Source organism: Taudactylus pleione, unplaced genomic scaffold (genome assembly GCF_031769625.1).
Source record: "Taudactylus pleione unplaced genomic scaffold, aTauple2 ptg000251l, whole genome shotgun sequence".
Taxonomy (NCBI): Eukaryota; Metazoa; Chordata; class Amphibia; order Anura; family Myobatrachidae; genus Taudactylus; species Taudactylus pleione.
Window position 1 is genome coordinate 9,973,802 of NW_028284653.1, and position 25,000 is coordinate 9,998,801.

Below are 25,000 nucleotides of genomic sequence, written 5' to 3' on the forward strand. Positions count from 1 at the left end.
TTATATATAGCAGTGCCTAAACAGTTTCCATATAGCAACTGTAGTCATTACAAATGTATTGCTTTTATATATAGCAGTGCATTTCTAAACAATTTCCTTATGGCAATTATAGTCATTACAAATGTATTGCTTTTATATATAGCAGTGCCTAAACAGTTTCCATATAGCAACTATAGTCATTACAAATGTATTGCTTTTATATATAGCAGTGCATTTCTAAACAATTTCCTTATAGCAGCTATAGTCATTACAAATGTATTGCTTTTATATATAGCAGTGCATTTCTAAACAATTTCCTTATGGCAATTATAGTCATTACCAATGTATTGCTTTTATATATAGCAGTGCCTAAACAGTTTCCTTATAGCAACTGTAGTCATTACAAATGTATTGCTTTTATATATAGCAGTGCATTTCTAAACAATTTCCTTATAGCAGCTATAGTCATTACAAATGTATTGCTTTTATATATAGCAGTGCCTAAACAGTTTCCTTATAGCAACTATAGTCATTACCAATGTATTGCTTTTATATATAGCAGTGCATTTCTAAACAATTTCCTTATGGCAATTATAGTCATTACCAATGTATTGCTTTTATATATAGCAGTGCCTAAACAGTTTCCTTATAGCAACTATAGTCATTACAAATGTATTGCTTTTATATATAGCAGTGCCTAAACAGTTTCCATATAGCAACTGTAGTCATTACAAATGTATTGCTTTTATATATAGCAGTGCCTAAACAGTTTCCTTATAGCAACTATAGTCATTACCAATGTATTGCTTTTATATATAGCAGTGCATTTCTAAACAATTTCCTTATGGCAATTATAGTCATTACCAATGTATTGCTTTTATATATAGCAGTGCCTAAACAGTTTCCTTATAGCAACTGTAGTCATTACAAATGTATTGCATTTATATATAGCAGTGCCTAAACAGTTTCCTTATAGCAACTATAGTCATTACAAATGTATTGCTTTTATATATAGCAGTGCCTAAACAGTTTCCTTATAGCAACTATAGTCATTACAAATGTATTGCTTTTATATATAGCAGTGCCTAAACAGTTTCCTTATAGCAACTGTAGTCATTACAAATGTATTGCTTTTATATATAGCAGTGCCTAAACAGTTTCCTTATAGCAACTATAGTCATTACAAATGTATTGCTTTTATATATAGCAGTGCCTAAACAGTTTCCTTATAGCAACTATAGTCATTGCAAATGTATTGCTTTTATATATAGCAGTGCCTAAACAGTTTCCTTATAGCAACTGTAGTCATTACAAATGTATTGCTTTTATATATAGCAGTGCCTAAACAGTTTCCATATAGCAACTGTAGTCATTACAAATGTATTGCTTTTATATATAGCAGTGCCTAAACAGTTTCCATATAGCAACTGTAGTCATTACAAATGTATTGCTTTTATATATAGCAGTGCCTAAACAGTTTCCTTATAGCAACTGTAGTCATTGCAAATGTATTGCTTTTATATATAGCAGTGCCTAAACAGTTTCCTTATAGCAGCTATAGTCATTACAACTGTATTGCTTTTATATATAGCAGTGCATTTCTAAACAATTTCCTTATAGGAGCTATAGTCATTACAAATGTATTGCTTTTATATATAGCAGTGCCTAAACAGTTTCCTTATAGCAACTATAGTCATTGCAAATGTATTGCATTTATATATAGCAGTGCCTAAACAGTTTCCATATAGCAACTGTAGTCATTACAAATGTATTGCTTTTATATATAGCAGTGCATTTCTAAACAATTTCCTTATGGCAATTATAGTCATTACAAATGTATTGCTTTTATATATAGCAGTGCCTAAACAGTTTCCATATAGCAACTATAGTCATTACAAATGTATTGCTTTTATATATAGCAGTGCATTTCTAAACAATTTCCTTATAGCAGCTATAGTCATTACAAATGTATTGCTTTTATATATAGCAGTGCATTTCTAAACAATTTCCTTATGGCAATTATAGTCATTACCAATGTATTGCTTTTATATATAGCAGTGCCTAAACAGTTTCCTTATAGCAACTGTAGTCATTACAACTGTATTGCTTTTATATATAGCAGTGCATTTCTAAACAATTTCCTTATAGGAGCTATAGTCATTACAAATGTATTGCTTTTATATATAGCAGTGCCTAAACAGTTTCCTTATAGCAACTATAGTCATTGCAAATGTATTGCATTTATATATAGCAGTGCCTAAACAGTTTCCATATAGCAACTGTAGTCATTACAAATGTATTGCTTTTATATATAGCAGTGCATTTCTAAACAATTTCCTTATAGCAGCTATAGTCATTACAAATGTATTGCTTTTATATATAGCAGTGCCTAAACAGTTTCCTTATAGCAACTATAGTCATTACCAATGTATTGCTTTTATATATAGCAGTGCATTTCTAAACAATTTCCTTATGGCAATTATAGTCATTACCAATGTATTGCTTTTATATATAGCAGTGCCTAAACAGTTTCCTTATAGCAACTATAGTCATTACAAATGTATTGCTTTTATATATAGCAGTGCCTAAACAGTTTCCATATAGCAACTGTAGTCATTACAAATGTATTGCTTTTATATATAGCAGTGCCTAAACAGTTTCCTTATAGCAACTATAGTCATTACCAATGTATTGCTTTTATATATAGCAGTGCATTTCTAAACAATTTCCTTATGGCAATTATAGTCATTACCAATGTATTGCTTTTATATATAGCAGTGCCTAAACAGTTTCCTTATAGCAACTGTAGTCATTACAAATGTATTGCATTTATATATAGCAGTGCCTAAACAGTTTCCTTATAGCAACTATAGTCATTACAAATGTATTGCTTTTATATATAGCAGTGCCTAAACAGTTTCCTTATAGCAACTATAGTCATTACAAATGTATTGCTTTTATATATAGCAGTGCCTAAACAGTTTCCTTATAGCAACTGTAGTCATTACAAATGTATTGCTTTTATATATAGCAGTGCCTAAACAGTTTCCTTATAGCAACTATAGTCATTACAAATGTATTCCTTTTATATATAGCAGTGCCTAAACAGTTTCCTTATAGCAACTGTAGTCATTACAAATGTATTGCATTTATATATAGCAGTGCCTAAACAGTTTCCTTATAGCAACTATAGTCATTACAAATGTATTGCTTTTATATATAGCAGTGCCTAAACAGTTTCCTTATAGCAACTATAGTCATTGCAAATGTATTGCTTTTATATATAGCAGTGCCTAAACAGTTTCCTTATAGCAACTGTAGTCATTACAAATGTATTGCTTTTATATATAGCAGTGCCTAAACAGTTTCCTTATAGCAACTATAGTCATTGCAAATGTATTGCATTTATATATAGCAGTGCCTAAACAGTTTCCTTATAGCAACTATAGTCATTGCAAATGTATTGCATTTATATATAGCAGTGCCTAAACAGTTTCCTTATAGCAACTATAGTCATTGCAAATGTATTGCTTTTATATATAGCAGTGCCTAAACAGTTTCCATATAGCAACTGTAGTCATTACCAATGTATTGCTTTTATATATAGCAGTGCCTAAACAGTTTCCTTATAGCAACTGTAGTCATTACAAATGTATTGCTTTTATATATAGCAGTGCCTAAACAGTTTCCTTATAGCAGCTATAGTCATTACAAATGTATTGCTTTTATATATAGCAGTGCCTAAACAGTTTCCTTATAGCAACTATAGTCATTACAAATGTATTGCATTTATATATAGCAGTGCCTAAACAGTTTCCATATAGCAACTGTAGTCATTACAAATGTATTGCTTTTATATATAGCAGTGCATTTCTAAACAATTTCCTTATGGCAATTATAGTCATTACAAATGTATTGCTTTTATATATAGCAGTGCCTAAACAGTTTCCTTATAGCAACTATAGTCATTGCAAATGTATTGCTTTTATATATAGCAGTGCATTTCTAAACAATTTCCTTATAGCAGCTATAGTCATTACAAATGTATTGCATTTATATATAGCAGTGCCTAAACAGTTTCCTTATAGCAACTATAGTCATTGCAAATGTATTGCTTTTATATATAGCAGTGCCTAAACAGTTTCCTTATAGCAACTGTAGTCATTACAAATGTATTGCTTTTATATATAGCAGTGCCTAAACAGTTTCCTTATAGCAACTATAGTCATTGCAAATGTATTGCATTTATATATAGCAGTGCCTAAACAGTTTCCTTATAGCAACTATAGTCATTGCAAATGTATTGCATTTATATATAGCAGTGCCTAAACAGTTTCCTTATAGCAACTATAGTCATTGCAAATGTATTGCTTTTATATATAGCAGTGCCTAAACAGTTTCCATATAGCAACTGTAGTCATTACCAATGTATTGCTTTTATATATAGCAGTGCCTAAACAGTTTCCTTATAGCAACTGTAGTCATTACAAATGTATTGCTTTTATATATAGCAGTGCCTAAACAGTTTCCTTATAGCAGCTATAGTCATTACAAATGTATTGCTTTTATATATAGCAGTGCCTAAACAGTTTCCTTATAGCAACTATAGTCATTACAAATGTATTGCATTTATATATAGCAGTGCCTAAACAGTTTCCATATAGCAACTGTAGTCATTACAAATGTATTGCTTTTATATATAGCAGTGCATTTCTAAACAATTTCCTTATGGCAATTATAGTCATTACAAATGTATTGCTTTTATATATAGCAGTGCCTAAACAGTTTCCTTATAGCAACTATAGTCATTGCAAATGTATTGCTTTTATATATAGCAGTGCATTTCTAAACAATTTCCTTATAGCAGCTATAGTCATTACAAATGTATTGCTTTTATATATAGCAGTGCATTTCTAAACAATTTCCTTATGGCAATTATAGTCATTACAAATGTATTGCTTTTATATATAGCAGTGCCTAAACAGTTTCCTTATAGCAACTATAGTCATTGCAAATGTATTGCTTTTATATATAGCAGTGCATTTCTAAACAATTTCCTTATAGGAGCTATAGTCATTACAAATGTATTGCTTTTATATATAGCAGTGCCTAAACAGTTTCCTTATAGCAACTATAGTCATTGCAAATGTATTGCATTTATATATAGCAGTGCCTAAACAGTTTCCATATAGCAACTGTAGTCATTACAAATGTATTGCTTTTATATATAGCAGTGCCTAAACAGTTTCCATATAGCAACTGTAGTCATTACAAATGTATTGCTTTTATATATAGCAGTGCATTTCTAAACAATTTCCTTATGGCAATTATAGTCATTACAAATGTATTGCTTTTATATATAGCAGTGCCTAAACAGTTTCCTTATAGCAACTATAGTCATTGCAAATGTATTGCTTTTATATATAGCAGTGCCTAAACAGTTTCCTTATAGCAACTATAGTCATTGCAAATGTATTGCTTTTATATATAGCAGTGCCTAAACAGTTTCCTTATAGCAACTATAGTCATTGCAAATGTATTGCATTTATATATAGCAGTGCCTAAACAGTTTCCTTATAGCAACTATAGTCATTGCAAATGTATTGCTTTTATATATAGCAGTGCCTAAACAGTTTCCTTATAGCAACTATAGTCATTGCAAATGTATTGCTTTTATATATAGCAGTGCATTTCTAAACAATTTCCTTATAGCAGCTATAGTCATTACAAATGTATTGCTTTTATATATAGCAGTGCATTTCTAAACAATTTCCTTATGGCAATTATAGTCATTACCAATGTATTGCTTTTATATATAGCAGTGCCTAAACAGTTTCCTTATAGCAACTGTAGTCATTACAACTGTATTGCTTTTATATATAGCAGTGCCTAAACAGTTTCCTTATAGCAACTATAGTCATTGCAAATGTATTGCATTTATATATAGCAGTGCCTAAACAGTTTCCATATAGCAACTGTAGTCATTACAAATGTATTGCTTTTATATATAGCAGTGCCTAAACAGTTTCCATATAGCAACTATAGTCATTACAAATGTATTGCTTTTATATATAGCAGTGCCTAAACAGTTTCCTTATAGCAACTATAGTCATTGCAAATGTATTGCATTTATATATAGCAGTGCCTAAACAGTTTCCATATAGCAACTATAGTCATTACAAATGTATTGCTTTTATATATAGCAGTGCCTAAACAGTTTCCATATAGCAACTGTAGTCATTACAAATGTATTGCTTTTATATATAGCAGTGCCTAAACAGTTTCCATATAGCAACTGTAGTCATTACAAATGTATTGCTTTTATATATAGCAGTGCCTAAACAGTTTCCATATAGCAACTGTAGTCATTACAAATGTATTGCTTTTATATATAGCAGTGCCTAAACAGTTTCCATATAGCAACTGTAGTCATTACAAATGTATTGCTTTTATATATAGCAGTGCCTAAACAGTTTCCTTATAGCAACTATAGTCATTACCAATGTATTGCTTTTATATATAGCAGTGCATTTCTAAACAATTTCCTTATGGCAATTATAGTCATTACCAATGTATTGCTTTTATATATAGCAGTGCCTAAACAGTTTCCTTATAGCAACTGTAGTCATTACAAATGTATTGCATTTATATATAGCAGTGCCTAAACAGTTTCCTTATAGCAACTGTAGTCATTACAAATGTATTGCATTTATATATAGCAGTGCCTAAACAGTTTCCTTATAGCAGCTATAGTCATTACAAATGTATTGCTTTTATATATAGCAGTGCCTAAACAGTTTCCTTATAGCAACTATAGTCATTGCAAATGTATTGCTTTTATATATAGCAGTGCCTAAACAGTTTCCTTATAGCAACTATAGTCATTACAAATGTATTGCTTTTATATATAGCAGTGCCTAAACAGTTTCCTTATAGCAACTGTAGTCATTACAAATGTATTGCTTTTATATATAGCAGTGCCTAAACAGTTTCCTTATAGCAACTATAGTCATTGCAAATGTATTGCTTTTATATATAGCAGTGCCTAAACAGTTTCCTTATAGCAACTATAGTCATTACCAATGTATTGCTTTTATATATAGCAGTGCCTAAACAGTTTCCTTATAGCAACTATAGTCATTACCAATGTATTGCTTTGCAGATGTTGGGAGTACAAATAATGCAAGTGGGCTGCCATGGTGTACCCAGGTGGAAACTTAGTGACAACCATTGTCCTAACTATTTTTGAAAAATAAAAGGAAAAAAACAATAGTGTGTTTTTATTCATTCATTCTTGCATTTATTGTATGTATTTCTGCAAAAGAGCATCTAGTAGTACTATTAACATTTGCATTATTATAGGTGTGACAAAGGCTTTGGAGGTCCTTATTGTGTCCCAATTGTTCCTTTACCTTCCATTCTGAAAGATGACTTCAATAGTAACCTGCATCTTGATCTTTGGCCTGAAGTGTATGGAGCAGAGAGGGGAAATGTGAATGGAGAAACAATTAAATCTGGGACCACGCTTGTCTTTAAAGGGGTTAGAACTTATTTTTAATCTTGGTTATTAAAATTCTTCAATACTACTTTGTATTTTTAATATAGTACAGCAAAATGGTCTCCTGCAAAATGTATTTGTGTGGTGTCTTGTTATTGTCATATTTCTCTCAACTTGTCCAGTGTCCTGAATATTTCTTTATATTTTTGTAAATAAGTTGCAACTAACCAGAATATAAACATTTGGAATTTTTCTCAGATACTAGTGAGAGGCGCCGAGAGGGGGGGGATTGGGTACTGATTAACCAGGCCGGCATTTGCTGGAGGGGCCCCGGTCCCTTGCTCCCCTCTCTTAACCCTGTCATCAGCAGCAAGTCTGCTGGGCTGCAGTTAGTACAGGAAGCCTGTGGCTGTTGCCATTGCCACTTAGTGAAGCAGCAGTATCCTCTGCCTGCACCTGATAGGCGGGGCGAGAGTGAACGCACTGATCGCTCCCCCCCCCCCCCCCTGGATCTGCCCCTGGCTGAGGGGCACAATGGTACGCTGCTGTGGAGTGAGTGGCGGCGCAACGCCACAGATACTGTTTTTTTAAAGGACTTGAAGCCACTTCTCTTTTTCTCTTTACATTAGGACATGCCCCTTTCCAGTACTCGGGCCCAACCAGGCTATCTACAGTCCTGATACTAGATACTCTGAACAAAATGAGTTTTGCCCCATCTGCTAAATCCCATCACCACCACCACCCCTCCACCCCCCAAGTAACTTTATCACTTCACAGCCCCTGTAGATCATGCATATTTTGGGGTCTATAGCTTTGGACTTTTGGGAGGGGATGAAGTTATACTTACCTGTAGGAATCGGCCATGTAACCCAGTCAGGATGCCGCCGTCGGGATTCTGAACGCCAGGATCCTTAGCACCGGCAACCCGTCCCCAGCTATTTGGGAGGCATATTAATGTTCAACCAAAGGTGGAATAGTTTAGAAAATATTTGTCTGGGTGTATGTTTCATTTTTATTTAGCATATAATAAAACCTGAGTGCGGGGTGAACTTTCACTGTCTGTAATAATACTGCATGTGAGCTATAAATATGTGACTCCATGCTTTGTAAGCAGTAAAATTTGGGTTTGATTTAATGTAGATAAATTATAACTATTCAACAAAGCCCACATTAAAAAAATATACAAGAGAAAGTATTCTTCTGTTTTGTGCAAACAAATAAAAAACCAATGCTGGAAAAGCTAGAATACTTACACTAAACTACAATTATGTATAATATAGTATAGTTCTAGTGAATGAGATGTTAATCATATATCACTGTATTATTTGTAAATATTATTTATTTCAGGAAGGATCCAGAATGCTTGTCTCAAGAGATCTAGACTGTACACATACATTATACATTCAATTTTCATTTAAATTCATTACCAAAGGTGAGTAAATAATTATACACTTGTTCCTATGGTGGGTTTAGGTTTGGAAGTACTGTATTTATCACAATATTTTATATCTGTATCAGATTCTTGTGTAACAAACCATAAGGTGGCTCACACTAAACAAAATTAGGTCATAATGTACAGTAACAACATTCAAAATGAACTTTCATCCTTTGTCAAGTCAACATGTGTTACCACTGTCTGCAGCAATAAGTCTGTTCTTATCAGCACAGCATGGATATACAGCCTAGAACTGAACAGTAAGCTTTAACTTAATGCTTGTGGTTTTTGGGTTTACATTCTCATCTACTATAAATACAAAATATGAATTGAGAATTGCATCCGCAATACATAATGTGCATATCATAAATATTCAAATGAGGCACTTTTCAAGGCACAAAATCATCAGAGTTAACAAAAATACAGGCTGCCCCTGGAAATCCTGAACAGACGGAGACTGAGTGGTTCATTTATTCACTGCAGGTACACTAGTTAGAAAACTGAAAGTTCACCAATAATGTAATAAGACATGAAATTGTTAGAGAAGCATAAACAGCAGTTCCTTTGTTGAAGCACAAGCTAACAATAGAACATTAAATATCTGTATTGTAGCCTATTGTTTTTTACAACACAATAGCAGTTATGTGAGGAGCATTTAAAGTAAGAATATGAAAAAATGGACTCATATTTGTATAGTTTCTTGTCTTTTGATCATAGATTTTTTAAATATTTTAAAGCATCTAAGGAAACTAATTTAGTTCAACTGGACCAGAATGTAGTTCAGCCTGGGGCATGCCCTCAGATCTCTAAGTATGTGCAGATTGTGATCCCTAAAGACCTGGATGTCAGGTTTGTCATGCTCACAATGTATGTGATAGAGCCTCTGCTGGGGACCAGTTTTCAGTGCACTTCATGACTGTGAATGAACTTGGCGTCATGGTCTTTAGGGATCTTATTCCATATGTTCTCTGGTCAGTCCAAAGAAAATGGATTCTATTTTAAAGTGTTCTGAGACAATAAGCATGATCTATAAATTCTGTGTATAGCTTCACTTCATAGAATAACATATACCAGTATATGTCCTCTGTTTGATAATATATAATTTAACAATATTTAAGCTATTCACCAATCCATAGCCACAGTAAGAGGCTCCAGAGTTACCCTATTGCTAATCCTACTATGAGGTTTTGGAATATTGCTCTATTCCATGCTGTTTTACCCTGTTATGAATCATGGCCTTTTTAAGCTATTTTCATGAGGTTCATTGTTAAAATACATAATGATAACTGGCCTAGTCAGATTGTTAAACTCATATATTTCTTATTTTAGGCATTCCAGAGAGATCCCACTCCATTCTTCTCCAGTTCTCTGTCACCGGGGGCATCAGCTGGCATCTCATGGATGAATTTTACTTTACGCAAACTACTGATGTACTGTTTGTCAATGTTCCTCTGCCGACTGCAGCTCAAACCAATGCCACCCAGTTCAGGCTCTGGCAGCCATACCACAGTGGTAATATGGTTTTACTTTTTTTCCCCATCACAAAAATGTTTTATTTTGTATTCATTTGTTTATAAAAGTAGCAAACACCACACGGCACTCCAGGTATTTCACAAAATGCAGCAAAAGTTTAGCTTCAACATTTCTGGCCTGCTAGAGCCTCGACATCAGGAACAATAATGATTGTCTGGTTAGATGTGACAGCAGCTCACATCTCTTATTGCTAGCCGATTGAGCTGTTCTTTGAGACATATATATAAATATATTATATATATATATATATATGTCTCAATGAACAGCTCAATCGGCTAGCAATAAGAGATGTGAGCTGCTGTCACATCTAACCAGAGCATGTCTTCGGAAAAGAAACAAAGGCACTTTCAATGACTATCATAGATAGGAATATGTTTGAGCATTCTGTTTTAATATATTGCTAAATAACTTGTATAGCACACACGATTAACAATAACATGACTTGATGGGCACATTTAAAGTCATTAGAGAAGAAAAATCTTACAATCTAACCTAGAACAAATAAAGAAAAACATTTGTAATGGGATCAGTTATCATTCCTGGGATTGTTAGCAGAGTAGCAGATTGTATGTCGGTTTGGCAACTCAACAAGGAGATTGTAAAGGGAATGATAAATTAGATTACTAACTCATCAGGAACTGAGTTGATATGAATGAAAGTGTTCGGAAATTAGAGATGGCAGAAAAACGGGCCGGGTGAGTCATGGAATTGGAAATATAGAACTTCTTTAACGAAAGAGGGAAAGTCTAATACATTTGCTGTAATGCATAGAAACCAATACTTTAATTAGCTAATATCTGATAACTGATTGGTTATAACACATCATTGCTTATTTCACCATGTTATTAAATAAGCCCTTTTCAGATCGTGGTAAGTATACTACATCATTGGTTCAATAAGTAAGAAAATCTAAGGGAGAATATAAAGCAGATTTAAATTATGAGAAAAGTTGTTTTTTCTTCCTTATTACTATTCTCCTGAATGCACACTCTCATTTCCCAGGGAAGAAAGATGAAATATGGATCATAGAACACTTTGTCATTGATGGAAATAACATAAATAATCCTTCAATCCTCATGGATACATTTGATTTCGGTCCTAAGGAGGATAATTGGTTTTTCTACCCTGGTGGCAATATTGGCCTTTACTGCCCATACTCGTCAAAGGGAGCACCGTAAGTCTGCACCATTGATCGTTCATTAGGTTTTATTTTGTATTCATAAAGTCACCAACAACCACTTTTTATTACTTAGCTGAAAAATCAGAAGGAACACAAAGTATATCACTGTATCTTCTTGTTCAGTGTCATACAGCAGAAGTCTGCAACCTATGAGTCTCCAGCTGCTATGAGACTACTAATCCAAGCAACCATAATAAGTAAGGCAGATCATGCTGGCATGTGTAGGTCCACAGCACTAGGTTATCTACATCTCCCCTGCATTGCATTGTTGCAGCATCTCTACTTCTATAGTTGCAATTGGTGTGGTATATTTTGTCAACATGAGAATGCCAACATGGTAGTAATGTCGACATGCAGCATGTCGACATTGACCATATTGACATTCATGCTGACACTGCTGAAATGTCGACATTATCATATTGTTGACATAACGTCCCTGATTGTCTAGTGGTGACTTAACTGGTCCGGCGACTTTAGCAGTGTCTTCAGGGTCCGGCAGTGACATCAGGATGGCTTCTGGCGGATCCTGCCCAACTTCTGGCGTGAGTTTTACCCATAACCCTAATCTTTCCCTGTCGTCAGTGCATAATGTTGATTTTTCACATGTCAAAAGTCTTCCGGTGCCAACATGTTCAATGTCAACATTTCAACAATGTCAACATCCTAACTGTCGATATTGTGGTGTTGACATTATGAATATCGACATTGTGACTACATCCCAATTGCAATGCACAGGGAGTTCAGACAGTCCCTCCGCAGTGACTGCTTACTAAGTGCGTGACAGACAGTGGTGGTCTCAGAGATCACAGGGGTGGGGCTGCAGGGCAGTCCAAAGTTTAAATGCATGCCACTCCAACTGCCACCCAAAATGCTGCCAAACATCGCTGTCCGGGACTCACTGGCAGTTGGTGTGGCTCCCCTATTTGAATTTTGGACTGTCACACACTTAGGGCCTGATTCAGACCCGGTCGCAAGCGCTGAGCGCTCGCAACCGGGTCGATGTTGGCCCAGAGCGCATGCGCACGACAGAGCCGGCTCCATCGTGCACATGCGCGAGACCCGGATAGCAACGGGCAATTCGTCGCTCCGGGTCTCGTAACAAAGGGGGCGTGCTGTCGATGTTGAGTGACAGTACGCCCCCTTTGGTGGGCGGGCCAGGGGGGTGGCTGCCCAGACGGAGGCGTTCCCATGACAACGCCTACCGTGTGGGGGCGGCCCCACTGACATCACAAGGGATGTCAGTGGGAGAGCTTTCGGCTCTGTTAGAGCCAAAAGCTCTCTGGGGCTTGCGGCCACGAGACCCTACCACAAGGGTCTCGTCGCAAGCCCGATGGTCGCGATGGTCTTGACCATCGCGACCATCATCCTGGCCGTACGCTTTAGCTGTGGGTGGCAACCCACAGCAATTCGAGCGGCCAGGAGGCCGCTCCATTAAAAAAAAAAGACACTCTGATTCAGAGCGAGCGCTCTGTCAGAGCGCTCGCTCTGAATCAGGGCCCTCCTACCTAAAATTGGAGCGGCCTCCTGGCCGCTCTCATAGCTATGGGTGACCACCCACAGCTTATGCGAGCGGCCAAAAAGATGGTCGCGATGGTCAAGACCATTGCGGCCATCGGGCTTGCGACGAGACCCTGCGGTAGGGTCTCGCTGCCGCAAGCCCAGGAGTGCTTTTGGCTCTATCAGAGCCAAAAGCACTCCCACTGACATCACTAGTGATGTCAGTGGGGCCGGCCCCAGACGGTAGGCGTTCCCATGGGAACGCCACGTCTGGGCAGCAACGCCCCTGGCACGCCCACCAAAGGGGGCGTGCTGTCCTCACCCTCGACAGCACGCCCCCTTTGGTGCAAGACCCATAGCGACAGCTTGGCTGTCACTATGCGGGTCTCGCGCATGCGCACAACGGAGCTCCCTCCGTCGTGCGCATGCGCACTAGGGCACCATCGACCCACTTGCGAGCGCTCAGCGCTCGCGAGCGGGTCTGAATTAGGCCCACAGTCACTGCAGAGGGACTATCCGGACTCCCTGTGCAATTGAACAGTCATGGTACATTTACTGATAGAATTCTTCTGACAGTAGGCTTAACTTAGGTAGCTCATTATTTGTTAAGTATTTTACAGAAATCTAAGTATTTGCCCTAAGAGCAATGAGACAATTATAGTGTTAAACAATTGAATTGCTAGGAAAAGTCCTTAAGATTCTAAACGGAACACTTGTGGGTGAAATCCTCATTAAATTTACTTTTTAACATTTAGGCCGGTATCCAATTAACCCCGAACATAGTTATCATAGTTATAGGATTATCCGCGTTTTTCGCCTATGTGTCTTTTTCACACCTTCCTATTGTTTTGGTCGAAATAATAGGATAATTCTCCCGAAAACAAATAGGACCAACAATAAACTCACGGACCTATGTGTTTTCGACATTTAGGTGGTGAAAAAACGGCACTTATTGTGGATTATTTTCCGGGACAAATCAGATTCCATAAAATATCCACGATAAGTGCCAGCATCGGGCATTGCTCCCTAACGTTCTGCATTGCTCAGTTTGCATTGTTAATTAGGTATAAAATTGTCCCCAGAAGACTTCCATGTTTCCAACTTTTCTAGGACAATACCAGGTTTTACTATTGTAAATTTTCAATTTGTGTAACTTATTTTCCCAGACTTCACACTTTAGTTGCACCTAAAGTAATGAAAGTTGGAATATTTTCCATAATAACTATTGTGTCTAATTTGGCCCCCAAAATACAACATTGAAAGACATTTATGCCACAATGGATGTCTGATTTTTTTCATTTAAAGTGAGTCTCACTCTAAGATCAAAGAAAAATCTGTAGCATAATGTTGTTTTATGACAATCGGTGAATTACAAAGATAAACTTCTGCATTATTTAACAGTATTTTAATCCAATACATTTTCTTTAGTATATTTACAATTTGTGAGGGTGCCCATACACTTAGTGACACATGAATTTTACATTGAAAGATCTTTTCATTGAATAATTTGTACACTTAATTATGGGCATTCAAACTGCCTGCACCCACAGCAATACAATTGCTTACTAGAAGTAACTGATGAAAATCTTCAGAAATGGATAATTATATTTCTGAATGATCATTTCAATGAAGGTATTTTGTGTGCCAGATACAGATCAATAATTGTATGATCACATAAAATCTGATCACATGGAGATAATCTTTGCATGCATGACTACCTCTGTAGTAGATGCTGTACAAATGTTACATATTCTACTATAAAATAATGCCTAGCTCAGGCTCAAATGCAGGATTTCTAGAGGGGGGTCTCCATATGCTTCATTTTATAGTGTGGCCAACCCATTGAAGGGGCATAATGAGCAGGTAACAAGCTATAGTCTAGTCTGGTGAGCTAATAGCATGCTCAGTTCCACACAGTTCCTTATACTGCATGTTGTGGCCGCAGTTCTAGTGAAATCATAATATACAATATAGCTATTGTGGTTATTATTTCAGCCACTGGCCTGGAGGGGGCTTTCTGGGCAACTGGAACCCCCTGTGTTTGCCATAGCTTATACATTTTTCTAGTAAGTGATTAAGAGTTCTTTTGCTCTAATAGCTCTTTGTTCTGTGACAGAGAGGAAGATTCTGCAATGGTGTTTGTCTCAAATGAAATTGGGGAACACTCCATCACTACAAGAGATCTAGATGTTGATGAGAATACCATTATCCAGTTTGAGGTATGTTTCATAAATATATATATATATATATATTTATATATATATACTTATATATTCAGGATATTATTATGTCTGGCATCACCGTGACACACTGCTTGGGTCCATGAGTGCCATTCCAACCTAAATCTGTGTGGACATTGTATGTTATTTATGTGGTGTCATGGATTTCCACCCCACTTTATAAATATACTGGTATTTTAATACCACCACCAAATATTGTGGCCACGCCCCTTTTGAAGCAGCACACTAGTGTCTCAGGTAGTAAGTACTACATATTCATGACAGGGTGTGGCTATTCACACCCTAAGCATCAAAGCTCCATATATTTCTTGGTGTCACTGTGAGAAACCAATGTGAATGATAAAAAATTCTCTGTAAAGTGCTGTGCAATGTAAAGCATAATAATACATTATAATAATACAAACTTTATATCAATCCAAAAGGACACATTTTCTATGTTGTCAATGTATATGTGAAAGCTCTCCATCTAGCTCTCTATCATTCTTTTGGCTGGACCTCGATGTTAACTCTCTTTCTTTAAAATATGTTGTAAATTAATTCAGATCAATGTGGGCTGCACAACGGACAGTAGTTCTGATGATCCAGTGAGACTGGAATTTTCACGCGATTTTGGTGCCACGTGGCACTTGCTACTACCTCTGTGCTACAGCAGTACAAGCCATGTCAGCTCACTATGCACCACTGAGCATCACCCTAGTAGCACTTACTATGCTGGGACAATGAAGGGATGGAGAAGGGAGGTCATAAACGTTGGTAAACTGCATCTTTGTGGGTAGGTATCAAACTGCTGACAAGCTATTTTCCTGTACAGTATTTTTATTTTGTTCGTCTCTATCCATATGGTTTATAGATGCAGTCTTGACTGATCTCAGTAAAACAGTTTGTAAACGAACATAAACATTAGATAATAGTAATTCATGACATTATATATTATGAGTATTTGCTTATTTTTACCAATGTATACTTTACTAAACAGTTTACTTTACAATTGCTTTTGACATTAATAGTCCACTGTTTCAGAGTTTTGTGTTCTGGCAATCGCCATCTCTAAGGGCTCTATTCATTATCACTTAATTTCTACAAAAGCAGGTGAAAATGAGCAAAGAACAAACAAATTGTAGCGTTCAGCCTCAAACAGTTGATGAGTCAAAAAGTTTTATTCTATATCAATTAAAAAACATATAACTACACCTATACTGCATCAATTGCACTAAGGGCCTGATTCAGAGGCGCTCGCTGTTTCCGAACACTCGCTCTGAATCAGGGCTCGCTCTGAATCAAGACGTTTTTTGTTTCGACCTCCAGGCCGCTCGCAAAGCTGTGGGTGACCACCCACAGCTAGTGTGAGCAGCCTGGTGATGGTTGCGATTATCGCGACCGTCAGGCTTGCATGGAGACCCTGCGAGAGTGTCTCGGCTTCCGCAAGCCCGAGTATACATCCTGCTCTAATAGAGCAGGAAGTCTACTACTGACATCACGAGTGATGTCAGTAGGGCCGCCCACAAACGGCAGGCGTTCCTAAAGGAACGCCTGCATTTGTGCAGCCACCCCCCCTCCCTGCCTACAAAACGGAGCGAGGTGTCAATCAACATCGACAGCCGCCGCATCTTGTAGTGAGCCCCGGAGCAACGGAGCTGCCGTCGCTCGCTGGGGCTCACGCATGCACACACCGGAGGCGGCGCATGTGCAGTGGGTGAACATTGACGCGCTTGCGAGCGCTATGCGCTCGCGAGGGGGTCTGAATCAGGCCCTAAGTCACACACTATAAAAATGTCCCATTGTGCAAAAAGTGACACCAATATAATATATATCAGCATGCAATATTCGGATGGTATTCCAATCCATTAATGTATCATTAGTATCTTAAAGCACAGTTTATGGATGTAAAAACTGTAGTTTTAGTCCAAGTAGACTTTATAGGAAAATGGTCCAACTATAATTCCACTATTTGGATACACAATATCGTTGGTAGTGAAGTTTAGACAATGTAGCTGAATGGCACTCTAAATGTATCCAAAATGATCCACAAAGTAAATGTTGATGTTAAATGCTTACATGAGATACATTTATGTAATCTCTTACTGCATTTTGCCCATATCAGATGTAGAAGAGGAAAAAGCCGAGCTGTAGTCCAGTGTAGGATATAAGGGCCTGATTCAGGTTGGATCGCAAAACTGCCCTCGCACGCACCCGGCCGCTGCGAAAAATATGCTAATTAATGCATACGCACTACCACCGCACCATTTTATGAAGACGCCCAGCACTTCATAAAGACGCCCCCTTACCTTCACTCACATCCGTAATAATGTGCAAGATTGCAAAAACATTTCTTACAATCGAGAACCAATGGACCAAGACGCAGAATAGTGGTTGACCTGACCCTGCCGCAGGAATTGCTAAACTTCCTGCACTGCATATGGGTTCACTGTGGATAATTTATGCATGGCCCTGCAACAGCGTTCGAATGCACTGACACACCTGCGTTTGCACAATCACCCCCCATCACCATCCACAAACGGCACTTCCTGTCAATCACTGAGAGGATCTGCGTACTGCCTGCGATCGCATTCCCCATCGCAGTGCCTGGTTTGTGCACACGCACTGCATCTTATATGCATGCGCAGAATGCAAACATCGGGTGGCTGCGTGTGAACGCAGCCTTGTGATCCAACCTGAATCAGGCCCTAAATCCACTGATGAATTAGACTACCAATATGCCAGGCTATTCCATATGCTGTATGTGGCTGTGGCTCCAGGGAAATGGAAGCACCTCATGGGAGAAAGGTGGATTAACAATATTCCGACCACTGCATGTGCAGCCTACCCATTAGCAATAGTGCTTCTGCCTCCTATGCAAACCAAGGCCCAGCGGCTATCCCCTCTCACAATGCGGGCAGAAATCCTGTTGAAAACCTGCTAATAACACCAGTTTGTAGGCTTGCGGTGGTGAAAATTAAGCTTTTTACCTGCTTTTGTAGAAATTCAGTTTTCAGGCCATTCATCAAAAAGGTAATGCAGGAGATATCAGATATCTCCTGCTTACCTTTCTCTCATGATGTGGCCTGCTGTCCCCATACACTAGTATCACAGATATCTCCTACTCACCTTTCTCTCCTGATGTGGCCTGCTGTCCCCATACACTAGTATCACAGATATCTCCTGCTTACCTTTCTCTCCTGATGTGGCCTGCTGTCCCCATACACTAGTATCACAGATATCTCCTGCTTACCTTTCTCTCCTGATGTGGCCTGCTGTCCCCATACACTAGTATCACAGATATCTCCTGCTTACCTTTCTCTCACGATGTGGTCTGCTGCCCTCATACACTAGTATCACAGATATCTCCTACTTAACTTTCTCTTACGATTTGGCCAGCTCTCCCCATACACTAGTATCACAGATATCTCCTGCTTACCTTTCTCTCATGATTTGGCCAGCTCTCCCCATACACTAGTATCACAGATATCTCCTGCTTACCTTTCTCTCCTGATGTGGCCTGCTGTCCCCATACACTAGTATCACAGATATCTCCTGCTTACCTTTCTCTCACGATGTGGTCTGCTGCCCTCATACACTAGTATCACAGATATCTCCTACTTAACTTTCTCTTACGATTTGGCCAGCTCTCCCCATACACTAGTATCACAGATATCTCCTGCTTACCTTTCTCTCACGATTTGGCCAGCTCTCCCCATACACTAGTATCACAGATATCTCCTGCTTACCTTTCTCTCACGATGTGGCCAGCTCTCCCCATCCACTAGTATCACAGATATCTCCTGCTTACCTTTCATTGCCAATGTGACCGGCTGTCCCCATACACTAGTATCACAGATATCTCCTGCTTACCTTTCTCTCACAATGTGGCCAGCTCTCCCCATACACTAGTATCACAGATATCTCCTGCTTACCTTTCTCTCACGATGTGGTCTGCTGCCCTCATACACTAGTATCACAGATATCTCCTACTTACCTTTCTCTCACGATTTGGCCAGCTCTCCCCATACACTAGTATCACAGATATCTCCTGCTTACCTTTCTCTCACGATTTGGCCAGCTCTCCCCATACACTAGTATCACAGATATCTCCTGCTTACCTTTCTCTCACGATGTGGCCAGCTCTCCCCATACACTAGTATCACAGATATCTCCTGCTTACCTTTCAGTGCCAATGTGACCGGCTGTCCCCATACACTAGTATCACAGATATCTCCTGCTTACCTTTCTCTCACAATGTGGCCAGCTCTCCCCATACACTAGTATCACAGATATCTCCTGCTTACCTTTCTCTCATGATGTGGCCTGCTGTCCTCATACACTAGTATCACAGGTATCTCCTGCTTACCTTTCAGTGCCAATGTGACCGGCTGTCCCCATACACTAGTATCACAGATATCTCCTGCTTACCTTTCTCTCACGATGTGGCCCGCTGTTCCAATACACTAGTATCACAGATATCTCCTGCTTACCTTTCTCTCACGATGTAGCCAGCTCTCCCCATACACTAGTATCACAGATATCTCCTGCTTACCATTCTCTCACGATGTGGCCAGCTCTCCCCATATACTAGTATCACAGATATCTCCTGCTTACCATTCTCTCACGATGTGGCCAGCTCTCCCCATACACTAGTATCACTGATATCTCCTGCTTACGTTTCTCTCACGATGTGGCCAGCTCTCCCCATACACTAGTATCACAGATATCTCCTGCTTACCTTTCTTTCACGATGTTGCCCGCTGTCCCCATACACTAGTATCACAGATATCTCCTGCTTATCTTTCTCTCACGATGTGGCTCGCTGTCCCCATACACTAGTATCATAGATATCTCCTGCTAACCTTTCTCTCACGATGTGGCCCACTGTCCTCAAACACTAGTATCACTGATATCTCCTGCTTATCTTTCTCTCACGATGTGGCCCGCTGTCCCCATACACTAGTATCACAGATATCTCCTGCTTATCTTTTTCTCACGATGTGGCTCGCTGTCCCCATACACTAGTATCACAGATATCTCCTGCTTACCTTTCTCTCCCGATGTGGCCCACTGTCCTCATACACTAGTATCACTGATATCTCCTGCTTATCTTTCTCTCACGATGTGGCCCGCTGTCCCCATACACTAGTATCACAGATATCTCCTGCTTACCTTTCTCTCACGATGTGGCCCACTGTCCTCAAACACTAGTATCACTGATATCTCCTGCTTATCTTTCTCTCACGATGTGGCCCGCTGTCCTCATATACTAGTATCACAGATATCTCCTGCTTATCTTTCTCTCACGATGTGGCACGCTGTTCCCATACACTAGTATCACAGATATCTCCTGCTTACCTTTCTCTCCCGATGTGGCCCACTGTCCTCATACACTAGTATCACTGATATCTCCTGCTTATCTTTCTCTCACGATGTGGCCCGCTGTCCCCATACACTAGTATCACAGATATCTCCTGCTTATCTCTCTCTCACGATGTGGCCCACTGTCCTCAAACACTAGTATCACTGATATCTCCTGCTTATCTTTCTCTCACGATGTGGCCCGCAGTCCCCATACACTAGTATCACAGATATCTCCTGCTTATCTTTTTCTCACGATGTGGCTCGCTGTCCCCATACACTAGTATCACAGATATCTCTTTGCTTACCTTTTTGGGGACAGAAATTCATCAAGCTCCGAAAAATACAATATTTTCGGAGCTTAACTGCGGGAGCATTCGCCATCTCCAGATGAACTCTAGTTCATGCAGGTGCACTAGCACTGTCGAGGCAGACTCAACCATGCTAAGTTTCACTGCTCCGAAAGGAGCAGTGAAAAGATTTGGGGAGACAGCTAATTTTTCGGATCAGCTGTGTCTGCTCGCAGGGAGTTGGAAGGTTAATTGACATAATGAATAGAGTCCTAATTGTCCAGTAACATCCCAAAACTAAACTTTTTAATAAAAAAATTGTATCATCAAATTATTCTTCTTTGAACACTTGGCTTTACATTTTTTTCCTCTTGAAATTATTTGGTGATCAGATTGTGCAATACATGTAGTAGACATACTGTAGTTAACACAGTTTTTTTTCTGTGTTTCTGAAGTTCTATTAGATTCAGATGGTATCAGGGATTTTACCCAACTGCAATGAAGCCTGTGACGTGGGCAATTGATAATATTTATATTGGCCCTCAGTGTGAGGAAATGTGCAGTGGCCATGGAAGCTGCGTCAATGGGACAAAGTGTATCTGTGACCCAGGCTACTCTGGTCCCACATGTAAAGTCAGCACAAAGAATCCTGACTTCCTCAAGGATGATTTTGAAGGTAAAACTGTAGTTGCCAGAAATACTACCCACTACTACTATTCGTCTGTCTAATCATTGTATTGTCTAAGTTAGTAAATGAGTATTGTGAACCTCAGCTGTCAGTATTAATAAGAAGACCAATTTCATCACCCAAGACACCAATGTACTGACTTCACAAGCTTCATACAGTCGTTTCCATAACTCTTTTTTTGTTGCTTTGTAACTTGTTCACATCTTTTGATGTATGAATTTTGAGTTCTGGTCTATTTAAAATCTGCTCTGGATAACCATTAAAAATAACTAATTATAGTATTATAAAAACACTCAATGTCAATGGTGTAAAAAGTAAAAAGAGACCTTTTTAACAATACACATTGGAACCTGCCTGGAACCTACCTATTATTCTCAGGGGGAATTGCCATCATCCATTGTGAGTGTCCTATACATAGATGTTAATGACCCATTTTGCTCCAATGATGGCAATTGGAGAAGCTCTACTATCCCCAAAATGTGCTTCATTATTTTATGTAAGGATATCATCTTTCTGCAGTTAAACATGGGAGATTTCATTCCGTTATTCCCCATACTGTATATGTTTTATGTAGCAGTGCCCAGTTTTATGGGATATAGGGACTGAGTTGTTCACTGATGCTGCTGCTGCTGCGTCTTTGTACGCAGCTACTATGCAAAAATATGTAAATGTCACAGACGCTGAGGAATTTATTGAGATGCCCATCTGCGGCTTTGCTGATCCAAGCATCTGCGTACACAGACGCAGCATCGGTCACATATCATTCTATTATCACAGTGCTGAGTACCCCTATGGCTACTCAGAATAGCCATGAGAACTGAGATGCCAGAGCCATTTTCTTGCATACAGGATCCCAGGCAGGGGTGTATCTATAATGGGTGCATGGTGTGCAGGGCACACGGGCCCCTGGGTCCAGGGGGGCCTCGCACCGCACACCCTGCACCCATAGTATTACTTACCTCTCCAGAATCCTACATCAATACAGGGATCTGGCTCTGTAAAAACGACTGGAAAATGGCCACCGCAGCCATTTTCCCGTCGTTTGCACATGCGCAGTACAGGGAAAATATGCGCCGCGCCCATTTTCCTGGTGACCTGCGCATACTCTATAGACTCTGGGCGCACTCTAGTGCCCAGAGTCTATAACTCCGGCGCTGGCCGCAGACAGCTCAGTGCACTGCCGGCCGCCGGACAGAGAGGGGGGGGCCCGTGTCGGAGACTGCATATGGGCCCCCTCCTCTCTAGAAACTCCCCTGATCCCAGGCGCAGGATGTGACACGCCCCCGAAATGGTCATGACACACCTGCGTTCTTTGCTGTCACTCCTGTTACCTCGCCGAAATGCTCCCTGATTGGCAATCACACTGCAAGTGAAAAATTGCAGCAAGTGACTACTGTAATGTACATTGACGCGACAAAGACGCATGTGCAGTTTACCGATAATCGCTTAACTCTGTAAATATTGTCATTTGTTCCTTATATTTTTTGAATTGTATAAGTTTGGATGATTGTGAGAGTTATATTTTATGCGATTATGATTATAAAGCAGAATAAAACATGGAATAGATAGAAGATATAATACACATCAGATGCCTGGTAGTCTTACATGTGATCAGTAGACTGTAAGAGGTCTACAGGGAATATAGGTGTCTGACAGATGGAGCATGTTATCTTGTGTTAAAACTGCGACACTTCATCAATGCCATGTAAATATAGTCACATAATCATGAGATTATATTGTACATGCCCCGCAATGTGGTCAAATATGTCATAAAAAAATCTTCTATTTGTCTATTGAATTTACTGACATTTTTGGGGAGTGGGGGTGGGAGTGATTTTACATTGTTTTGTTTTCTTGGCTAGATACATGAACAGCCACACTATATGGTCACCTGTTAAAGGAGAGGGAGACAGTTGAATTTTTCTACTGTGGTTGTGATTTTATTTAATATGATGCTGCAGCCATTACACAAGTATTTTAACAATGAGAACTTAACTTTATGGTACATTGGTACAGCACCATATATAGTAAAATGTATATTGGATCACTAGCAGTGGTGTAACTTGGGGGGGTCTAGTGGGGCATGTGCTGCCGGCCGTAGTCCAGGACAGTGCGGTCTGCGGCACTACACACTATAACAAACAAGTCAGAGACGGTGGTGTGTTTGTTTTAGCACTGCAGCCAATAAGAGTCAGACAGACTCTTATTGGCTGCTGCACCCAGGGCCGAAGCCGGACTGGAGCTCACTCATGAGCTCCACCATCCGGCTCCCGCAGTGGGTGAAGGTAGAGACACGGAGGAGTGGATGGCAGCGTGTCTCCTCCGTAAATTATGTGTCTGTGTGTCTTTTATGTGTACGGGACACTACTGGGGGCACTGTATAATGGGCACTACCCTGGGCACTAATGGAGGCACTGTATAATGGGCACTACTGGTGGCACTGTATAATGGGCACTACTGGAAGCATTACTGGAGGCACTGTATAAAGGGCACTACTGGGGGAACTGTATAATGGGCACTTCTGGGGGCACTGTATAATGAGCACTACTGAGGGCACTGTATAGGCACTACTTGGGGCACTGCATAAGGGGCACTACTGTGGGAACTGTATTATGGGCACTACTGGGGGCAATGTATAAGGGGCACTTATGGAAGCACTGTATAATGGGCACTAATGGAGGCACTAATGGAGGCACTGCATAAGGGGCACTACTGGGAGCATTACTGGAGGCAGTGTATAAAGGGCACTACTGGGGGAACTGTATATGGGTCAGTACTGGGGGAACTGTATAAGGGGCACTATTAGGAGCATTACTGGAGGCACTGTATAAAGGGCACTACTGGGGAAACTGTATAAGGGGCACTATTGGAGGCACTGTATAACGGGCACTACTAGAGGCACTAATGGGGGCACTGTATAAGGGGCACTAATGGAGGCACTGCATAAGGGGCACTACTGGGGGCACTGCATAAGCGGCACTACTATTGAAAGGCACTGCTACAGGGGGCATTGCATAAGGAGCACTACTACAGGGGGCAATGCATAAGGGGCACTGCTACTGTGAGCATTGCATAAGGAGCATTACTACTGGGGCATTAAGGTGCATATGGAATGGAAAGGAATGTTCCCAGAGTGACGAGAAACGGTGGTGTGTCATGTTGACACGCCCCATTTTCTGTGGTCACGTCCCTTGCGGCATCTGGCCATGTCCACTTTTTTGTTTTCTGAAATTTTTAAGGTACAGCAAAAGTTCTTGGTGCTCAGTCCAGATATTTTGAATATTAGAACCAACATAAGCACAGAAAAGACTTTTGTGCAT

At 39.4% G+C, this 25,000-nt stretch overlaps 1 protein-coding gene across 1 annotated transcript in view; it reads left to right on the plus strand.

Moving 5' to 3' along the window:
• RELN (reelin) overlaps positions 1-25,000 on the plus strand; it is a 640,798-nt gene that overhangs the window by 536,648 nt on the left and 79,150 nt on the right. The window contains exons 36-42 of the mRNA XM_088480241.1: positions 7,342-7,519; positions 8,825-8,909; positions 10,242-10,424; positions 11,448-11,619; positions 15,239-15,341; positions 15,905-16,134; positions 21,448-21,668. Of these exons, the coding sequence (XP_088336367.1) occupies positions 7,342-7,519; positions 8,825-8,909; positions 10,242-10,424; positions 11,448-11,619; positions 15,239-15,341; positions 15,905-16,134; positions 21,448-21,668 (1,172 nt within the window). The remainder of the gene's footprint in view (positions 1-7,341; positions 7,520-8,824; positions 8,910-10,241; positions 10,425-11,447; positions 11,620-15,238; positions 15,342-15,904; positions 16,135-21,447; positions 21,669-25,000) is intronic.